The sequence below is a fragment of the Aotus nancymaae genome, unplaced genomic scaffold (genome assembly GCF_030222135.1).
Source record: "Aotus nancymaae isolate 86718 unplaced genomic scaffold, 86718_ANA_hifiasm-v0.15.2.pri h1tg000011l, whole genome shotgun sequence".
In the NCBI taxonomy this organism is placed as follows: Eukaryota; Metazoa; Chordata; class Mammalia; order Primates; family Aotidae; genus Aotus; species Aotus nancymaae.
In genome coordinates this window covers 41,730,451-41,748,863 of record NW_026988422.1, presented here as the reverse complement: position 1 = coordinate 41,748,863, position 18,413 = coordinate 41,730,451, and the positions used below count along the sequence as shown (strand labels likewise).

Sequence of the window (18,413 nt, the reverse complement as noted above, 5' to 3'; positions counted from 1 at the left end):
CACTCTATCACCCAGGCTAAAGTGCAGTGGTGTGATCTCAGCTCACAGCAATCTCCTCCACCCAGGTTCAAGCAATTCTCCTGCCTCGGCCTCCTGAGTAGCTGGGATTACAGGCACCTACCACCACACCCGGCTAATTTTTGTGTTTTAGTAGAGACAAGGTTTCACCATCTTGGCCAGGCCTCGTGATCCACCTGCCTCAGCCTCCCAAAGTGCTGGGATTACAGGTACCTACCACCACACCTGGCTAATTTTTGTATTTTTAGTAGAGTCGGGGTTTCACCATCTTGTTTAGGCTGGTCTTGAATTCCTGACCTCGTGATCCACCTGCCTTGGCCTCCCAGAGTTCTGGGATTACATGCGTGAGCCACCACGCCCAACCTATAGCTCACTCTTTTCTTAGGCCATATAGCTCACTTTCCTACTGCAAGCTTTTGGAAGAGAAGCTCTGTGCCACAGGTTCCATTCCTATTTGCCATGTTACAAATACCAATCGTTGCTCTTAGGAGTGGATGATTTGATGAGAATATTCTGTTCTTACCCCATTGTTAGAAGAGGAACACCGACTGCCTTGCAGTGGATGTGCTCTGGCAGTTTCTATAGGTAGGAGTGGTGGACTGTCTGCGAATGTGGCCACCAGCAGTGCCTCCCAGTCCTGTGTGTGTGTGCTGCTTCTCTCACCAGAAGGTGTTGTTTTTCCTTCTCTTTGAATCTGGAACTTGCTTTGTCCAATTGGACCTGGCAGAAGGTGGGGCCCTGTGACTTTCAGGCCTTATGAAATCTCATAGCTTTGTTTTTTCTGTTTTAGAGCTAGCTGTGATGCAAAGAATTTGTCTATGCTGCATGAGAGAGATTCCACCTGAAGAGAGCAAGGCCTTGGAGGATGAGAGACTCTAAAGGAAAAGAGAAGAGCCCGCTGTCTCCCAGCCACTCCAGGCCTCAACCAAGGAGCTGGGTGAGGCCATCTTGCATCTTTAGCCCCAGTCAGGTTGCCTCAGCAGAGACTAACTAGCTGACCCGGCTAAGCCCTGCCCAAATTACAGAATCATTAGCAAATAAATGGCTGTTTCTGTTTTAAGCTTTTAAATTTTGGGGTGGTTTATGTGTCAATAGTAACTGAAAAAGATAATATATTTACAGAATAAACTTTAGGGTTTTGTTTGTTTGTTGAGACAAAGTCTCGCTCTTGTTGCCCAGGCTGGAGTGCAATGGCGCCATCTTGGGTCACTGCAACCTCCGCCTCCTGGGTTCAAGCGATTCTCCTGCCTCAGCCTCCCCAGTAGCTGGGAGTACAGGTGCCCGCCACCACACCTGGCTAATTTTTGTATTTTTAGTAGATACGGGGTTTCACCATGTTGGCCAGGCTGGTCTTGAACTCCTGACTTCAGGTGATCTGCCCGCCTCGGCCTCCCAAAGTGCTGGGATTACAGGCGTGAGCCACCACCATGCCCAGCCAGAATAAACTTTATTTGTAATAATCTAAGTAAAAGCCCACTAATTCATTATGCAGAAAAAAAGGATTTTTTTGAGACAGGGACTTGCTCTGTTGCCCAGGCTGGAGTGCTGTGGCATGACCATAGCTCACTGCAGCCTCGACCTTCCTAGTTCAAGCGATCCTCCCACCTCAGCCTCCAGAGTAATTGAGACTACAGGTGCTTGGCACCACACCCAGCTAATTTTGTTAATTTTTTGTAGAGACAGGGTCTCGCCATATTGCTGAGGCTGGTCTCTAACTCCTGGGCTCAAGCCATCTTCCTGCCTCAGCTTCCTGAAGTGTTGGGATTACAAGTGTGAGCCACTGTGCCCAGCCAATTTAACTTTCATTTCAAAAAGATAGTGCCTCTCACATACTGCAACAGCCCTGTTAAACCAAGTTTAGCATAAGCTGCCTCCTTACATATTTTAAGTTTGGCCTAAAGGTTTCTCTGTACATAATGAACTATCACCTAAATGGCAGTGTAAACAGCCTGTGACCCACTCTTGTGCCAAACAACAAGTTTTGGTCAAGGGGGGCCAACTGTTCAAACCCTGTTCAAGTAAGGAAAACACTGAGCTGTAACCAGTCTGGCTGTTTCTGTCCCTCACTTCCATTTTCTGTATATCAGTTTCCTTATTCCATTCACAAATCTCTGAGCCTACTCTGACTCAGGAGGCTGCCCAATTTACCAGTTGTATTTTGCTCGGTTAAACTCTTTTTTTTTTTCAGACAGAGTTTTGCTCTTGTTGCCCAGGCTGGAGTGCAATGGCACGATGTTGGCTCACTGCAACCTCTGCCTCCCAGGTTCAAGTGATTCTCCTGCCTCAGCCTCCCTAGTAGCTAGGATTACAGGTGCCTGCCACCACGCCCGGCTAATTTTTTGTATTTTTAGTAGAGACGGGGTTTCAGCATGTTGACCAGGATGGTCTCGATCTCTTGACCTCGTGATCCACCCGCCTCAGCGTCCCAAAGTGCTGGGATTACAAGTGTGAGCCACTGTGCCCGGCTCATGAAAATGATTTAATTTTGTGAAAACCCAAACAATATATGGAAAAAAAAAAGGAAAATAAATACACCAAACAGATAATTTATACTTTTCTTTATTCATTTGTATTTTAGAGTTCTCCACAATGAGCACATCATTTTAAAAACTCATTTCGGTTGGGCGCGGTGGCTCAAGCCTGTAATCCCAGCACTTTGGGAGGCTGAGGCGGGTGGATCACGAGGTCAAGAGATCGAGACCATCCTGGTCAACATGGTGAAACCCATCTCTACTAAAAATACAAAAAATTAGCTGGGCATGATGGCGCGTGGCTGTAATCCCAGCTACTCAGGCGGCTGAGGCAGGAGAATTGCCTGAACCCAGGAGGCAGAGGTTGCGGTGAGTGGAGATTGCGCCATTGCACTCCAGCCTGAGTAACAAGAGCGAAACTCTGTCTCAAAAAAATAAATAAATAAAAATAAAAACTCATTTCTTAAATAATCATACTAATTTTAAAGTTTTCCAAATAACTGTATATAGTGTTTATGTTAAATACATATGCATAGAGGGGTGGGTGCAGTGGCTCATGCCTGTAATCTCAGCACTTTGGGAGGCCAAGTTCGGTGAATCACTTGAGGTCAGGAGTTCAAGACCAGCCTGCCAACATGGTAAAATGCTATCTCTACTAAAAATACAAAAATTAGCTGGGTGTGGTGGCAGATACCTGTAGTCCCAGCTACTTCAGAGGCTAAGGCAAGATAATAGCTTAAACCAGGGAGGCAGAGGTTGCAGTGAGCTGAGATTGCACCAGTGCACTCCAGCCTGGGCGACAGAGCAAGACTCCATCTCAAAAAAAAAAAGATATACATACATACACACACAGGAAAAAAGACTAGAAAAAAATAGACAAGAAAGAAACTTGTCAGAATGTTAGAGGTGGTGGTTTTTGTCTGGTGGGATTATGGGAAATTTTGAATGTTTAAAAATAATTTTTTTTTTTATATGGAGTCTTGCTCTGTTGCCCAGGCTGGATTGCAGTGGCGCGATCTCGGTTCACTGCAGCCTCTGCTTCCTGGGCTCAAGGGATTCTTCTGCCTCAGCCTCACCCTCCCGAGTAGCTGGGATTACAGGTATGCGCTACCACACCCAGCTAATTTTTTTTGTATTTTTGGTAGAAATGGGGTTTCACCATGTTTCCTAGGATGGTCTTGAACTCCTGACCTCAGGTAATCTACCCACCTCAGCCTCCCAACATGCTGGGATTACAAGCATGAACTACTGTGCCCAACCATGTTTTAGAAAATGTAGAAAAGTTTCTAAAATACACATGTTTTTCTCCTACAATAAAATTTTTAATAAAAGAAAAGGCATTTAAGAGCAGCGTGGTTCTGCTGGGGTCTGTCTGCTGCCCATTTTATCTCAGCACTAGACCTGGCCCAGGCCAGGAGAGCAGGCAGACACCTTTCTCCCTGCTCAGGCCCCTGCCCTCTTTGTTTTTCTGCCCTGAGGTGGCTGTGTGGTTCTGGTGGCTTTTCTCTCTCATCTCGTCTTGGATCTTGAGCTCCCTTATCTTTGGGCAAACTTACTGATGAATGGTGGCACCAACAGGCTGGGGAGGAGATGTGGGTCAGTGCTAAGTTGAAAGGATATCAGTAAGGAGCCTCTTGCTATAAATAATGGACATCACTCATTAGTGTACCATCAAGCTTCATGGTGTGTGCTCATATAGAATCCTACCAACCCTCTGTTTACAGATGAAACACGTTCACGGAGGCTGCATGCATGAATCTGTCTATCCCTGTGTAGGCTTTTATAAAGTTTGCATGTTGTGTGTCCCCAGCCCATTACCAGTCAATATCTGTTAACTGTTACCTCCTAAATTATTCTCCAGTCTGCCTGCTTCTTGCCATTGACAGCACCACCTCCCCTACAAGCCCTACCACAATGGCCTTCTAACTGGTCTCTACCAGCCCTTCTGTGCTCTCACATTGTCTTTCTGTACAACAGCCACAGTGTTTGTTTGGAAATTTGAATCTGGACATGTCAACTTGCCTAAGTACCATTGCTGAAGACTCTGCAGTGACTGCCCAATGCCCTTAACAGGGAGACAAAATTCCTCAATGTGGCTTACAGGGCCCTGCATGGGTACCTCAACTCTTTCTCCTGCCTCACTTTTCCCTCCCTCCTCCCTCTGTTCTAGCCCCATTGACCCTCTTAGTCCCTTGTTCTATCTCCCTTCTATCACAGGGCCTTTGCATGTGATCTGCATTCTGCCAGGCCCATCCTCCTGGCTCCTAGGCCAGGTTAACTCCTACTCATCTGTCAGAGCTCAGTACAGATGTTATCACTCTCCAGGTTACACCTTCATTAGACATTCAAATAGCACCTTCTACTTTTCTTCAAATAACTAAATGAGATTGCAATTTTATATTGATTTGATTAGTTGATTAATGTTTGTTTATTTTCCCACTAGATTATAAGTTCCTTGTTCTTGTTTGTTTGTTTGTTTTGAGGCGCAGTTTCACTACTGTCACCCAGGCTGGAGTGCAATGGCATGCTCTTGGCTCACTGCAACCTCCGCCTCCCACATGCAAGCACTTCTCTTGCCTCAGCCTCTCAAGTAGCTGGGATTACAGGCACCCACCACAACGCCCAGCTAATTTTTTATATTTTTAGTAGAAATGGGGTTTCACCATGTTGGACAGCCTGGTCTCAATCTCCTGACCTAAGGTGATCCACCTTCCTCGGCCTCCCAAAGTGCTGGGATTACAGATGTGAGCCACTGTGCCTGGTCTTCATTTTTTACATTTTTTTAATGGAGATAAGATCTCGCTATGTTGCCCAGGCTGGTCTGGAACTACTGGCCTCAAGCAGTCTTCCTGCCTGGGCTTCCTAAAGCACTGGGATTACAGGTGTGAGCCACCACACGCAGCCCATTGGGCTTTTTCTAAAGCTTTCTTTCTTTTTTTTTTTTGAGACGGAGTTTCGCTCTTGTTACCCAGGCTGGAGTGCAATAGCGCGATCTCGGCTCACCGCAACCTCCGCCTCCTGGGTTCAGGCAATTCTCCTGCCTCAGCCTCCTGAGTAGCTGGGATTACAGGCATGTGCCACCATGCCCAGCTAATTTTTTGTATTTTTAGTAGAGACGGGGTTTCACCATGTTGACCAGGATGGTCTCGATCTCTTGACCTCGTGATCTACCCGCCTTGGCCTCCCAAAGTGCTGGGATTACAGGCATGAGCCACCGCGCCCAGCTTTCTAAAGCTTTCTTTTAGGAGTCAATGTATTATGGTTGAAGTCAATATAATGGAAACAGAAACTCATCATAAAGGCAACTACTACAAGACCTAAAAAGAAATATATAAAAAAATTGGAACATGGAAAATACGGGGCATAAGTTAGTGTGAGTTAAATTCTCAAAATATTGAGGAGATAAGAGATACTGTCTAATTGACAAATTCACAAAGATATTACATAAGGGGATAATGATGACCACAGGAGAACAAAAAACAGAAGGTGTGGGTGAGGGTTCCCTCTGGGATAGGAGAGAAATTGTTTTTCATTTGCTTGCCCTTCTGAGCTGTTAATTTTCTTTTCTTTTATTTTTTTAGACAGGGTCTAGCTGTTGCCCAGGCTGGAGTGCAGTGGCCTGATCACAGTTCACTGCAGCATCTACCTCTCACGTTGAAACAATCCTCCCAACTCAGCCTCCCAGATTGCTGGGACTACAGGTGTGTACCACCATGTCTGGCTAATTTTTTATGTTTTGTAGAGATGGGGTCTTGTCGTATTGCCTAGGCTGGTCTTGAACTCCTGAGCTCCAGTGATCCTTCCACATTAGCCTCCTGTGTAGACGGGACCACAGGCACCAGCTACTATGCCTAGCTAATTTTTAAAAAATTTTTGTAGAGATGCAGATTCCTGTGTTACCCAGACTAGTCTCAAACTCCTGAGCTCAAGTGATCCTCCCACTTTGGCCTCCCAAAGTGTTGGGATTACAAGTGTGAGCCACTGTGCCCACCCATTTTTAAAAATATTTTTTTCCTTTTTTAAATGAAAAAAATTCCAAGACTGTGACAGCAGAACTTTATTATTATTATTATTGAGATGGGGTCTCACTCTGTCACCCAGGCTGGAGTGCAGTTGTGCCATGTTGGTTCACTGCGAATTTGCCCATGGAGGGTGTCCAGGTTCTTGGTGTTTTGAACAAGGAATTGGACAAAACGCACAAAGCAAGAAAAGAATGAAGCAACAAAAGCAGAGATTTATTGAAAATGAAAGTATAGGCTGGGCGTGGTGGCTCATGTCTGTAATCCCAGCACTTTGGGAGGCCAAGGTTGGGTGGATCGCAAGGTTAAGAGATCCAGATCATCCTGTCTAACATGGTGAAACCCCATCTCTACCAAAAATACAAAAATTAGTCAGGCATGGTGGCATGTGCCTGTAATCCCAGCTACTCAGGAGGCTGAGGCAGGAGAATCGCTTGAACCAGGTAGGTGGAGGTTGTAGTGAGCCGAGATCGTGCCACTGCACTCCAACTTGGGCAACGAGTGAAACTCCGTCTCAATCAAAAAAAAGAAAGAAAGAAAAAATGAAAGTACATTCCACAGTGTAGCAGCTGGCTGAGCACAGGGGCTCAAAAGCCCCTTTACAGAATTTTGGGGGATCTAAATACTCTATAGAAGTTTCCCATTGGTTACTTGGTCTACACCCTATGTAAATGAAGTAGTGGCCTGCAATCAGTCTGATTGGTTGTGCACAGCAATCAATCAGAAGTACTTTCAGTTTCCCATCTGTGCCCCAGAACAGGGGACGGTTTGCAAAGGCAGTAAGTAGCCTTTGGTCCTTTTGTTAGATAGGCATGGAAAGTTGTGTTTTTAAAAATTTCATTTTAGTTCTAGGAAGTCAGAGTGAATCAGCCTTAGGTTCCCTGCTTCCAGACACAATTTTCCTGCCTCACAAACTCCACCTGGGTCCAAGTGATCTTTTCACCTCAGCCTCCTAAGCAGCTGGAACCACAGGTGCACACCATCATGCCCAGCTAATTTTTTGTTTTGTTTGTTTGTTTGGTAGAGACAGAATTTCACCATGTTGCCCAGGCTGGTCTTGAACTCCGAAGCTCAAGCAGTCCACCCGCCTCGTCCTCCCAAAGTGCCGGGATTACAGACGTGAGCCACCGCACCCGGGCCCATGTTTAAAAAAATTACAGCTTTCTTCTGTTCTGTTACTTTTTTTAAAAGTTTAGAAATTTTCATTACAAAAGACTATATAAAAATACCCTGCCTTTAGAATGCAGGTGTATATGCCTAGAAGTATTAGTCCTTGACACCTGTGTATAAGTGAGGTCTGCAGGTTTTCTCTGTATCAGGAAGTACAACAATCAGGGGAGGGTCACGTGGTAATAAACATGGCTTCCTAAGCAGTTGCCTCAGGGGAGCAGGCATGGTAGACTGGGCTTGATAAATTTGCCTTTACAAGCAGGCAAACTGCTTTTATAGGCCAGGCTGATAGCAATTTACATTCAGGCACACCCAGACGCTGGGGGCACTGGTTCCATGGGAGCCATGGATAACCGACCTCCAACTCTATCCACCAGCTGGGACTCTGCCCCCAGCAGTGCCACACTCTGGGCAAAAATCCCTGCCAGCCAGGGACCCTGCTTCTGCGGAATTTGACCACAGCTTCTCGGAACCCAGCGTGGATCTAGCCCCAGGAAGGTGGGATACAGAGGGATCTCAGGGATCTCAGGTGAGAACAACTCAGGTCCTGTTCCAGAGCTGGCTGTAAACCAGTGATTAGAGCCCTGTACCCTTCAGGACCAGGGCCGCTTCCTCCTCCCTGGGCATGGCAGCCTCTTGACCTTTGCTCATCTGCAGTTTATACCACTTTGGGCCCCAGAAGCTGCTGAAAAGGAAGCTGGGGCACGGCTCTGGAGTGCCACTCACTGGCTGGCAGTGAGGAGCCAGGAGACTGGCGTTTCCAGCACCAAAGCCTTATTGATCTTTGCCCTTGCCCCTCCCTGGGAGCCTTAGCCCTCCTCCTGCCTTCCTTTCTTCCCTACTGGCCTCTCCTGTTCTCTGTCTCCTCACTTCTCTCTGTGGCCCTGCTCTGAACCGGTGGTTTTTCACAGCTCCTTGCCCAGGCCAATCCTTCCATGCTGTCTTCAAGCCCTGCTTCCTGCACATCTCCCAGTCCGGACGGGGAGAACCCATGTAAGAAGGTCCATTGGGCTTCTGGGAGGAGGAGAACATCATCCACAGACTCAGAGTCCAAGTCCCACCCAGACCCCTCCAAGCTACCCAGGTCCCGGAGACCCAGCCGCCTGACGGTGAAGTATGACCGGGGCCAGCTCCAGCGCTGGCTGGAGATGGAGCAATGGGTCGATGCTCAGGTGCAGGAGCTCTTCCAGGTGGGTAGAACAGGGGAGAGCGGGAGGAAATGGGGGCCTGGGGCTGAGAACTTCACAGGAACTGGAGGGCGGATGTGAGGTGCTTCTGTGAAGGGAAAGCTTTTGTAACTGATGAAAGGAAAAAGCATCATCCGGAAGTCTGCCTCCCTCTAGGCTTGGCTGTGCCTCTAACACTCTTTGTTATCTGGGGAAGGTCTTTTAACATCCTAATCTATAAAATAGGGCTGTTATGTCTCCTTTATAGGACTTTCTGAGGCTGAAATGAGATAGTAGAAGGGAAAATGCTTGGTCAGAGTATTTTTCAACATTTTATATCTCTGTTTAGTCCCATCCTCAACACACAAACATGTCTAGAGCTACGTTTTCTTTTCTTTTGTTTTCTTTTTCTTTCATTCTTTTTTTGAGACAAACTCTTGCTCTGTTGCACAGCCTGGAATGCAGTAATGCAGTCTCAGCTCACTGCAACCCCCGCCTGCCAGGTTCAAGTCATCCTCCCACCTCAGCCTCCTGAGTAGCTGGGATTACAGGTGCGTGCCACCACACCTGGCAAATTTTTTTTTTTTTTATTTTCTTGTAGAGATGGGTTTTTGCCATGTTGTCCAGGCTGGTCTTGACCTCCTGGGCTCAAACAGTCTGCCTGCCTCGGCCTCTCATAGTGCTGAGATTACAAGCATGAGCCACCGTGCGTGGCCTAGAGCTACATTTTCCAATACTGTGGCGATCAGCCATGTGTAGCTGTTTGAGTTTAAATGAATTATAATTTAATAAAATTATTCAGTTCCCCAGTCACATGGGCCACATTGCAAGTGTTAAATAGCCCCATGTGGCTAGTGACTACTGTGCTGTCAGCACGAATATAGAACATTTTCACTATTTCAGAATGGACAGCATGGGACTAGAATGTCAAGAGTAACCAGAGTTGAGTGCCAATACCAGGACGAAAGCAATCCTTGACCCTGGCTCTGATTGACACCCCTCAATGCCTGGGAAAAGGACAGTTCTTGGCCCCTGGTCACTGGAAATGGCACTTTCTTATATACCTTCAAACCTGGATTCCAGAGAAGTAACAACTGCTGCTCCAGCAATAAGAATAGCGTTTTGAACACTTAAGTATTGGCTAGCCACAGTGCCAGGTGCCGAAAATAACACGCATCCTTTCGTTTAATCCTCCCCACAACTCCATTAAGCAGGTACTGCTTTTTTTTTTTCTTTTTGAGACAGAGTCTTGCTCTGTTGCCAGGCGCCAGGCTGGAGTGCAGTGGCGCGATCTCGGCTCACTGCAGCCTCTGCCTCCCAGGTTCAAGCAATTCTCCTGCCTTAGCCTCCCAAGTATCTGGGACTACCATGCCCAGCTAATTTTTGTATTTTTAGTAGAGACGGGGTTTCACCATGTTGGCCAGGATGATCTCAATCTCTTGACCTCGTGACCCACCCGCCTCAGCCTCCCAAAGTGCTGGGATTACAGATGTGAGCCACCGCGCCCGGCCCTTTTTTTTTTTTTTTTAAGAGATGGAGTCTCGCTATGTTGCCCAGATTGGTCTTGAACTCCTGGGCTCGAACCATCCTCCAACTTTGCCCTCCCAAAGTGCTGGGATTATAGGTGTGAGCCACCATGCCTGGCCAGCAGGTACTGTTTTACAGCTGAGGGAATGGAGGTTTACTGATGTTGAATAACTTACCCAAGGTCACACCAGTAGTCCCGCACTGTCCATGCTGAAGCCATGGGACCAGCTGTGGAGCCTGGCCACTTATTTGAGCAACCAATGGTTCTCCACACCTGAAATACTAAAGGAAAAAAGCCAGATGCCCCAGCTCCTCAACTGAATTTAAATCTACAGTGGAGTCCAGATACTGAGCATTTTTTATAAGCTCCACAGTTGGTTCTAATGTGTAGCTGGGCTGAGAACCATACACCAAGCTAGCCAAGATCTCAAAGTATGTGTCCTTGTTTCTCCTTCTTGTTGACTCAGATCCTACCTTTTTGGGGCAGCAGGGCCCTGTAATTCCTGTGGGTAAGGGTTATCCACAGTCCTAGGGTTGGAGGTGGGGAAGAATGATTGATGTGGCCCAGTCTATCTTGAAACTAACTGGGTTGTGTGTCAGTTTGGTCAAGTTGTTGACCATGTCCCTTGCAGCATCCCAAGCATCTACCTCCCAAGCCCACTCATAGAGGGTAGGGAGACGCCTTGGAGCTGGGAGGCAAACTGTCTTGGCCTGTATCTGCTGGACACATCCACTGCCCCTCACTAGTTCCAGCACCCTCTACTGTATCAGTTTCAATTTCAGATTGTTTGTTGTGCGCTTGCATAAAGTCTCCAATTTCAGACACTCCAGGGCAAATCCTTCCAGGCATCAGGGAAAGACTGATGGTAGCTAAAGAACTTTGTTTTGCAAGATGAAAGTGGAGGGCTGGAGGTCATACAGTAATAAACTTGTAACACAGAAAACAAGACATGTGGGAGGACCACTCCCAGGCAATGACTGGAATAAAATGCCTGGCCTATGGTTGCCATGGCAATTGTCCAAAGGTGCCAGGTGGTGGTTTCTCTCCCAATCCCTGCTCTTCTCAGCAGGAAGCAGTTAAGTGGCTGGGGAAGCCCCAGGTGGTTGGTCATCTTGGGTAGAGGTCAAGGCAGCACAGTCTCCAGCCTTACACTGCTCCATTTCAGTTCTGTGCAGAGCCCCTGCCCACCCACCAGGGCTCTACCTCAAACACCCACCTTGGACAGCAGCAGTGGAAAAGCATCTAAGAATGCAACGCTTGTTTAGTATCATGAGGACAAACCTTCCTTTGTTGGAGGGCTCTACCTCTTCTTCCTGGATGTGCAGCCCAGTGTGGGGTCAAGTCTGGGGATGCAAACAGACTTAGGGTCCTAGAGCTCCTGTTGCCTGGAGGTAGAGCATGGATTTGCCGCCTTTTTTTTTTTTTTTTTGAGACCGAGTTTCGCTCTTGTTACCCAGGCTGGAGTGCAGTGGTCCTCTGCTCACTGCAACCTCTGCCTCCTGGGTTCAGGCAATTCTCCTGCCTCAGCCTCCTGAGTAGCTAGGATTACGGGCATGCACCACCATGCCCAGCTAATTTTTTTTGTATTTTTAGTAGAGACGGGGTTTCACCATGTTGACCAGGATGGTCTCGATCTCTTGACCTCATGATCCACCCGCCTCGGCCTCCCAAAGCGTTGGGATTACAGGCGTGAGCCACCACGCCCGGCAGATTTGCCTTCTAAGCAGGGACTTAAACATGCATGGGTTTCTCCTATTTTGTGGAGACCCTTGCCCAACATGCACCCCTTTAGTTACCATCCCCTCTATTTCTTCTTCTTCTTCTTTTTTTTTTTTTTCAAGACAGAGTCTCACTCCATTACACAGGCTGGAGTGCTGTGGCATGATCTTGGCTCACTGCATCCTCCACTTCCCAGGTTCAAGTGATTCTCCTGACTCAGCATCCCAAGTAGCTGGGACTATAGGCATGCACCACCACGCCTGGCTAATTTTTTTTTTTTTTTTTTTGGATTTTTAGTAGAGATGGGGTTTCACCATGTTGGCCAGGATGGTGTCGATCTCTTGACCTTGTAAGATCCACCCGCCTCAGCCTCCCAAAGTGCTGGGATTACAGGTGTGAACCACCGCGCCTGGCCTCTTTTTTCTTTTTGTGAGATGGAGTTTCATTCTTGTCACCCAGACTGGAGTGCAATGGCGCAATCTTGGCTCACTGCAACTTCGGCCTCCCAAGTTCAAGCAATTCTGCCTCAGCCTCGTGAGTAGCTGGCATTACAGGTGCCTGCCACCACACCTGGCTAATTTTTTGTATTTTTAGTAGAGATGGGGTTTCACCATGTTGGCCAGGCTGGTCTCAAACTACTGACTTTAGGTGATCCACCCACCTCGGCCTCCCAAAGTGCTGAGATTATAGGTGTGAACCACCACGCCTGGCCTACCATCCCCTATTTCTTTTTCACTTTAGAGCCAAACTCCTTAAAGGACTTGTTGACACTCACAGCCTTATTTACTTCTTCCCTACCTGTCATCACTCAATCCACTGGAATCTGGCTTCTGCTTCCACCACTCTGTTGAGAGCTCCAGCCAAGGTCACCAGTCACTGCCTTGGGGATAAATCTAATGTTCACATTAGCAGGGGATACAGTTGACCACCTCAGAGTTTTGAAACATTCCTTTCCTGTAGTTTTCTTTTTGATGTAGCAACATTTTAAGTAATGATTCTATTAAACTTTTGACTTAAAAAAAGTATCATCAGCTGGGCACAGTGGCTGACGCCTATAATGTCAGCACTTTGGGAGGCTGAGGTGGGCAAATTGCTTGAGCCCAGGAGTTTGAGATTAGCCTGGATAACATGGTGAAACCCTGTTCAAAAAAAAAAAAAATTAGCAGGGTGTGGTGGTGTGTGCCTGTGGTCCCAGCTACTTGGGAGACTGAGGTGGGAGGATTGCTTGAGCCTGGGAGGTCAGGGCTGCAGTGAGCCATGATTGTGCCACTGTACTCCAGCCTAGGTGACAAAGCAAAAAAAAAAAAAAGATATTGTCAATGAATGTGTGAAACACACATTTGTGTTTAACTTAATTGTCTCTATTAAAAAAAGAAAAACAATTGTCAGTTCACCTGAGCCTTATTTCATTGCTGGTCTCCCTGATGGAGATGTCAGGAGTAAGGGACCTGGGTATGGAGAAGAGGTAAGAAAGGGAGCGAGTTGCCCTCTGCCTCAAAAAAAAAAAAAAAAAAAAAAAAAAAGAAGCACTAAATGCCCCAAAGTAATCAGTACAAAGCATTTTGGGGCCGGGCGCGGTGGCTCATGCCTGTAATCTCAGCACTTTGGGAGGCCAAGGCGGATGGATCACGAGGTCAAGAGATCGAGACCATCCTGGTCAACATGGTGAAACCCCGTCTCTACTAAAAATACAAAAATTAGCTGGGCGTGGTGGCGCGTGCCTGTAATCCCAGCTACTCAGGAGGCTGAGGCAGGAGAATTGCCTGAACCCAGGAGGCAGAGGTTGCAGTGAGCCAAGATCACGCCATTGCACTCCAGCCTGGGTAACAAAAGTGAAACTCCGTCTCAAAAAAAAAAAAAAAAGGGGGCCGGGCGCGGTGGCTCACGCCTGTAATCCCAGCACTTTGGGAGGCCGAGGCAGGTGGATCACAAGGGCAAGAGATCGAGACCATCCTGGTCAACATGGTGAAACCCCGTCTCTACTAAAAATACAAAAAAAATTAGCTGGGCATAGTGGCGCGTGCCTGTAATCCCAGCTGCTCAGGAGGCTGAGGCAGGAGAATTGCCTGAACCCAGGAGGCGGAGGTTGTGGTGAGCCGAGATCGTACCACTGCACACTCCAGCCTGGGTGAGAGAGTGAGACTCTGTCTCAAAAAAAAAAAAAAAAAACGCCAGGCGCAGTCGCTCACACCTGTAATCCCAGCACTTTGGGAGGCCGAGGCGGGTGGATCACGAGGTCAAGAGATCGAGACCATCCTGGTCAACATGGTGAAACCCCGTCTCTACTAAAAGTACAAAAAATTAGCTGGGCATGGTGGCGCATGCCTGTAATCCCAGCTACTCAGGAGGCTGAGGCAGGAGAATTGCCTGAACCTAGGAGGCGGAGGTTGCGGTGAGCCGAGATCGCGCCATTGCACTCCAGCCTGGGTAACGAGTGAAACTCCATCTCAAAAAAAAGAAAAAAAAAAGAAAGGGAGCAAGTCAGGCAGCAGCTTCCAGGAAACCACCCTACGTGACATAGAGTCACATGTTTCACATTTGTTCATCTCAGTAGGGGTTATATACACCTGTTTATTTTCTGAGAGTTCAAAAATTATTTGGGGCAAGAGTATTTAGACTGTGATGTGAGCCCATATTGTCAACATCAGATTGCAGTGGCAGTCCATTATTTTACTTTTTGAGATGGAGTTTTGCTCTTGTCGCCCAGGCTGGAGTACAATGGTGCGATCTCCACTCACTGCAACCTCCGCCTGTAGTCCTAGCACTCCGGGAAGTTGAGTCAGGAGAATTGCTTGAACCCAGGAGGTGGAGGTTGCAGTGAGCTGAGATCACACCACTGCACTCCAGCCTGGGCAACAGAGCAAGACTCCATCTCAAAAATAATAATAATAATAAATAAAATATGGCTGGGCACAGTAGCTCTTGCTTGAAATCCCAGCACTTTGGGAAGTAGAGGCAGGCGGATCATGAGGTCGGGAATTCAAGACCAGCCTGGCCAACACAGTGAAACCCCCTGTCTCTACTAAAAGTAAAAAAATTAGCTGGACGTGAGGCCAGGTGCCCATAATCCCAGCTACTCAGAAGGCTGAGGCAGGAGAATCGCTTGAACCCCAGAGGCAAGGTTGCAGTGAGCTGAGATCACACCACTGCACTCCAGCCTGGGCGACAGAGTGAGACTCTGTCTCAAAAAAAAAAAAAAAAAGAAGTGACTGGGCAGGGTGGCTCACACCTGCAATCCCAACACTTTGGGAGGCCGAGGTGGGTGGATTACTTGAGCCCAGGGGTTAGAGACCAGCCTGGGCAACATGGTGAAACCCCAGCTACTCTTGTTGGAGCCCGGGAAATTGAGGCTGCAGTGAGCCGCAATTGCACCACTGAACTCCAGCCTGGGCTACAGAGCAAGAACCTGTCTTAAAAAAAAAAAAAAAAGCAGTACACACTGGAAAATACCATTAGATTCAACTCTGTAAACACATACACCTATTTCCCTAGCAACACCCCTCCAACATAATAGATACTTTCATCATATGTGGAATCTAGGGTTAATCTGAATTTAATAATTTAAAAAGAGAGTTCTTAAATCAGTAAGAAAAAACTGAAAATCCCAACAGAAAAATGGATAACATATCAGTTCTTGAAGTGTGGTCTGGTGACCCATGGAGGTTCCCAAGAACTCTTTCAGAGGTTCTGTGATTACTTTCATAATAACACAAACATATATATGTATATATATATATATATATTTTTTTTTTTTTTTTTGAGATGGAGTTTTGTCCTTGTTTCCTGAGCTGGAGTGCAATGGCATGATCTCAGCTCACTGTAACCTCCACTTCCTGGGTTCAAGCAATTCTCCTGCCTCAGTCTCCTGAGTAGCTGGGATTACAGGCACGTACCACCATGCCTGGCTAATTTTTTGTATTTTTGGTAGAAATGGGGTTTCACCGTGTTATCCAGGCTGGTCTCAAACCCCTGACCTTGAGTGATCCACCTGTCTTAGCCTCCCAAAGTGCTGGAATTATGGGCATGAGCCTCCATGTCCGGCAAGATTATTATTTTTGAGACAGAGTCTTGCTCTGTCACTCAGGTTGGAGTGCAGTGGTGCACGATCTCAGCTCACTGCAACCTCTACCTCCTGAGTTCAAGCAATTCTCCTGCCTCAGCCTCCTGAGGAGCTGAGATTACAGGCACATGGCACCACACCTGGCTAATTTTTGTATTTTTAGTAGAGACGGGGGTTTCACCAAGTTGGCCAGGCTGGTCTCGAACTCCTGACCTCAAGTGATCCACCTGCCTTGGCCTCCCAAAGTGCCGAGATTACAGCGCACCTGGCCAACACTAAGATTTTGTTTGCCTTTTTCACTGTGTTGATGTTTGTGCTAATAATGCAAAAGCAACTGTGGGCCTTCGCATCAATCAAGAAAGTGGCACTAAACTGTGTCTCAAACTTCTGACCTAAAGCAATCCACCAGCCTCAGCCTTCCAAAGTGCTGGGATTACAGGCATGAGCCACTGCGCCTGACCTGTTAATGTGTTCTTATCTCATTTGGGTAAATAGCAAAGAGTGCAATTAATGGATTGCAAGGTAAGAGTGTGTTTAGGGCCAGTCATGGTGGCTAATGCCTGTAATCCCAGCACTTTGGGAGGCGGAGGTGGGAGGATCACTTGAGACCAGGAGTTTGAGACCAGCCTGGACAACATATTGAGACTTCTGTCTCTACAAAAAATAAAAAATTAGCTGGGTGTGGTGGTATACACCTGTTGTCCCAGCTGCTTGGGAGGTTGAAGTGGAAGCATCCCTTGAGTATGGTAGGTCAAGGCTGCAGTGAGCCTTGATCATGCCTCTGCACTGCAGCCTGGGTGACAAAGCAAGAATTTGTCTCAAAAAAATTTTTTTAGTTTTGTAAGAAACCACCGAACCGTCTTCCAAAGTAGCCATACCATTTTGCATTGCCACCAGCAATGAATGACTTGAATGTTTCAATTTCCAATTCCCGAATGACATATGATGTTGAGTATCTTTTCATGTACTTACTGTCCATCTATACATCTTCTGTGGGGTGTCTGTTCATATCTTTCACCCAGGCTAGTGCAGTGGTGCGATCTGCTCACTGCAACTGAAGCGGGAGCAGCTGTAAGAAACAGACCTCTGGAACACCGAGGTGTTTATTATTATTACGGCTTGGAGCCAGGCAACAATTTGTCTAAATGACCAACCTCCTCTAACAAAGAGAAGCTCTGCCTTTCTATAGGCTTACACTCTAGATATTACACATGAAAGAATCTTAGGTTCACAGCCTTAGAAATTACAAGTGAAAGGGTCTTGGGTTTACAGTTTTAGAAATCACATATGAAAGGGTCTTGATCAATGGAGTAGGGTGGGGGTTTGATCTTGTTTAAGTAAAAACAATGTCTTCTGGAAGGATTCCTTCACACCATGCCTGCTATTTACAGGAAGGTGATTTAGGAGGCGCCAGTCGGCAAGCCTTTTCTTCTATTGAAATGCAGTGTGGGAGTCAAGCGGGAGGTGATCCTAGATGCCTGGGTCTCCTTACTCACCACCTCTGCCTCCCGGATTCAATCAATTCTCCTTCTTCAGCTGCTGGAGTAGCTGGGATTATGGGTATGCACAACCACACTCAGCTAATTTTTTATTTTTAGTAGGGACGGCATTTCACCATGTTGGCCAGGCTAGTCTCAAACTCCTGACCTCAAATGATCCACCTGCCTCCGGACTCCGAAAGTGCTGGGATTACGGGCATGAGCCACTGCGCCTGGTTTGTTTGTTTTTTTTTTTTTTTCGAGACGGAGTTTCGCTTGTTACCCAGGTTGGAGTGCAATGGCGCGATCTTGGCTCACCACAACCTCCGCCTCCTGGGTTCAGGCAATTCTCCTGCCTCAGCTTCCTGAGTAGGTGGGATTACAGGAACGCGCCACCATGCCCAGCTAATTTTTTGTATTTTTAGTAGAGATACGGTTTCACCATGTTGACCAGGATGGTCTCGATCTCTTGATCTTGTGATCCACCCGCCTCGGCCTCCCAAAGTGCTGGGATTACAGGCATGAGCCACCGCGCCCGGCCCTAATTTTTGTATTTTTAGTAGAGATAGGGTTTCACCATGTTGGCCAGGCTAGTCTCGAACTTCTGACCTCAGGTGATCCACCTGCCTTGGCCTCCCAAGTGCTGGGATAACAGGCATCAGGCACCTCACCTGGCCAAAATATAGTAAATGTTTAGTAAATTACTGTTGAATGGAAAACTGAATGGGTGTTCTGAGTGAGGAGAAAGTGTAACCATGGGAATTTGGAGAGAGGTGGGTTGAGT

At 47.2% G+C, this 18,413-nt stretch overlaps 1 protein-coding gene across 2 annotated transcripts in view; it reads left to right on the top strand.

Annotated features, from left to right (window-relative positions):
• The window catches only part of PPP1R14D (protein phosphatase 1 regulatory inhibitor subunit 14D), a 28,547-nt gene that overhangs the window by 5,493 nt on the left and 4,641 nt on the right, over positions 1-18,413 (top strand). The window contains exons 2-6 of one of the 2 annotated variants that reach the window (XM_064374859.1): positions 809-955; positions 6,071-6,190; positions 7,533-7,627; positions 8,056-8,207; positions 8,590-8,868. In XM_064374859.1, coding sequence (XP_064230929.1) covers positions 8,614-8,868 — 255 coding nt within the window. In that variant the 5' untranslated portion in view covers positions 809-955; positions 6,071-6,190; positions 7,533-7,627; positions 8,056-8,207; positions 8,590-8,613. Of the gene's footprint in view, positions 1-808; positions 956-6,070; positions 6,191-7,532; positions 7,628-7,986; positions 8,208-8,589; positions 8,869-17,542; positions 17,712-18,413 lie in introns of those variants that run through there. The other variant, XR_010342045.1, reaches the window with a different exon arrangement.